The sequence below is a fragment of the Sceloporus undulatus genome, chromosome 1 (assembly GCF_019175285.1).
Source record: "Sceloporus undulatus isolate JIND9_A2432 ecotype Alabama chromosome 1, SceUnd_v1.1, whole genome shotgun sequence".
In the NCBI taxonomy this organism is placed as follows: domain Eukaryota; kingdom Metazoa; phylum Chordata; class Lepidosauria; order Squamata; family Phrynosomatidae; genus Sceloporus; species Sceloporus undulatus.
In genome coordinates, this window is record NC_056522.1 from 112,506,433 (window position 1) to 112,508,079 (window position 1,647).

General features: G+C 52.2%; 1 protein-coding gene across 1 annotated transcript in view; it reads right to left on the minus strand.

Moving 5' to 3' along the window:
• The window catches only part of CRYBG1 (crystallin beta-gamma domain containing 1), a 148,320-nt gene extending 147,742 nt beyond the window's left edge, over positions 1 to 578 (minus strand). Inside the window, exon 1 of the mRNA XM_042453205.1 lies at positions 203 to 578. Coding sequence (XP_042309139.1) covers positions 203 to 528 — 326 coding nt within the window. The 5' untranslated portion in view covers positions 529 to 578. The remainder of the gene's footprint in view (positions 1 to 202) is intronic.
• Between the last annotated feature and the right edge of the window lie 1,069 nt (positions 579 to 1,647).

A 1,647-nucleotide genomic window follows, 5' to 3' on the forward strand; every position in this document is an offset into this window, starting at 1 on the left:
GTCACACCCTCTCAGCCTCAGAGGAAGGCCTTTGCCATGCCATTGCAGTTATGAGTTCCTCAGGTCACCCTGCCCACAAGTCACACCCTCTCAGCCTCAGAGGAAGGCCTTTGCCATGCCATTGCAGTTATGAGTTCCTCAGGTCACCCTGCCCACAAGTCACACTCTCTCAGCCTCAGAGCAAAGAAAGGGGGTGGTTTACCTGTTGGCAGGACTGGAAGACTGGGAGGAGGAGTAGGAGAAGGAGGGCGAGGGGGGCTGTGTGCCATCCCCTCGGTCCCCTTCCTCCTCCTTCCTCCTCCTCCTGAGTCTCCAGGGCCCGAAAGCGTGGCGCTTCTTCTTCTTCCCCTGCCCTGCAGGGGGCGCTGCTGGGTCCGGGGGGCTGCTATGGCGGCGGTGCTCCCTCTGGAGGGAAGGCGAGGGCCCCGGAGAGGGCAGGGAGTCCGCCTCCGACTCCTCGGACTCGCTCCTGCGGGGCTGCTGTGAATGGAAGAGCCGCCCCAGGCGCCGAAAGCCCCCCTTCTCCATCCTCCTCCTCCTCCGACGGCAGCCAGCAACCGCCTCCTGTGGCTCTGGAGGGCTCTAGGTGTCTCTCTCTCGAGGCACAGAGCACGCCTCCCTCGCCTAGGCCTCCGCCTTCTCTGCAGAACCCGCCTCCCTCCAGGGACTCCCTCAGCTTCTTTGGCTGCATCCACACTGGGGAAATAACCCAGTTTGGCACCGCTTTCACTCTTTGTCTGGCTCTCTGCTATGGAATTCTAGGAGTTGGAGCTCCGCTCTGGGCCCCACAACAAACTCCAACTCCCAGAATTCCATAGCAAAGAGCCAGACAAAGAGTGAAAGCGGTGCCAAACTGGCTTATATCCCCAGTGTGGATGCAGCCACTGTTTTTGTTTCTAGGCCTCGGCGGTGGAGGCCTTCCTCCTCTTCCTCCTGGGTGACCAAGGGACTCACAACAACAACAACAGGGAGGCACCCCAAGATGGAGGACACTCAAGGAGGAAAAAGAAATGGAGGGCATGGCCAAACATAAAAGCTGGAAAGAGACCTAGATATGGAAATCCATGCCCCTTAGTCCTGATCAAAATGGAGGCCATGACCAAATATAAAAGCTAAAAAGGCTCCTATGGAAATCCATGCAGCTTAGTCCTGATAAAAATGGAGAGCATTAAGAGAGGAGAAATGGAGGGCATGAAAAAAATATACTGTATAAGCTAAAAAGGCTCCTAGAGATGCATATCCATGTTGCTTAGTCCCCCTCAAAATGGAGGGCGTTGGGGAGGAATGGAGGGCATGAACAAATATAAAAAGCTAAAAAGACCCCTGGAAATGGAAATCCTTTTCCTCTTAGTCCTGATACAAATAGAGAACCAGACCAAAATAAAAGCTAAAAACAGCTCCTAGAAATGGAAATTCATGCTGCTCAGAAGGAGGACCTGACCAAATAGAAGCTAGCAACACTCCTAGAAATGTAAATTTATGCTTCTCAGTCCTACTCAAAATAGAATAAAAGCTAAAAAGACTCCTAGAAATGGAAATTTATGCTTCTCAGTCCTGCTCAAAATGGAGGAGACTGAAGAAAAAAAACTGAGGGCATGACCAAATATAAAAGCTAAAAAAGACTCCTAGAAATGGAAATCCATGCTG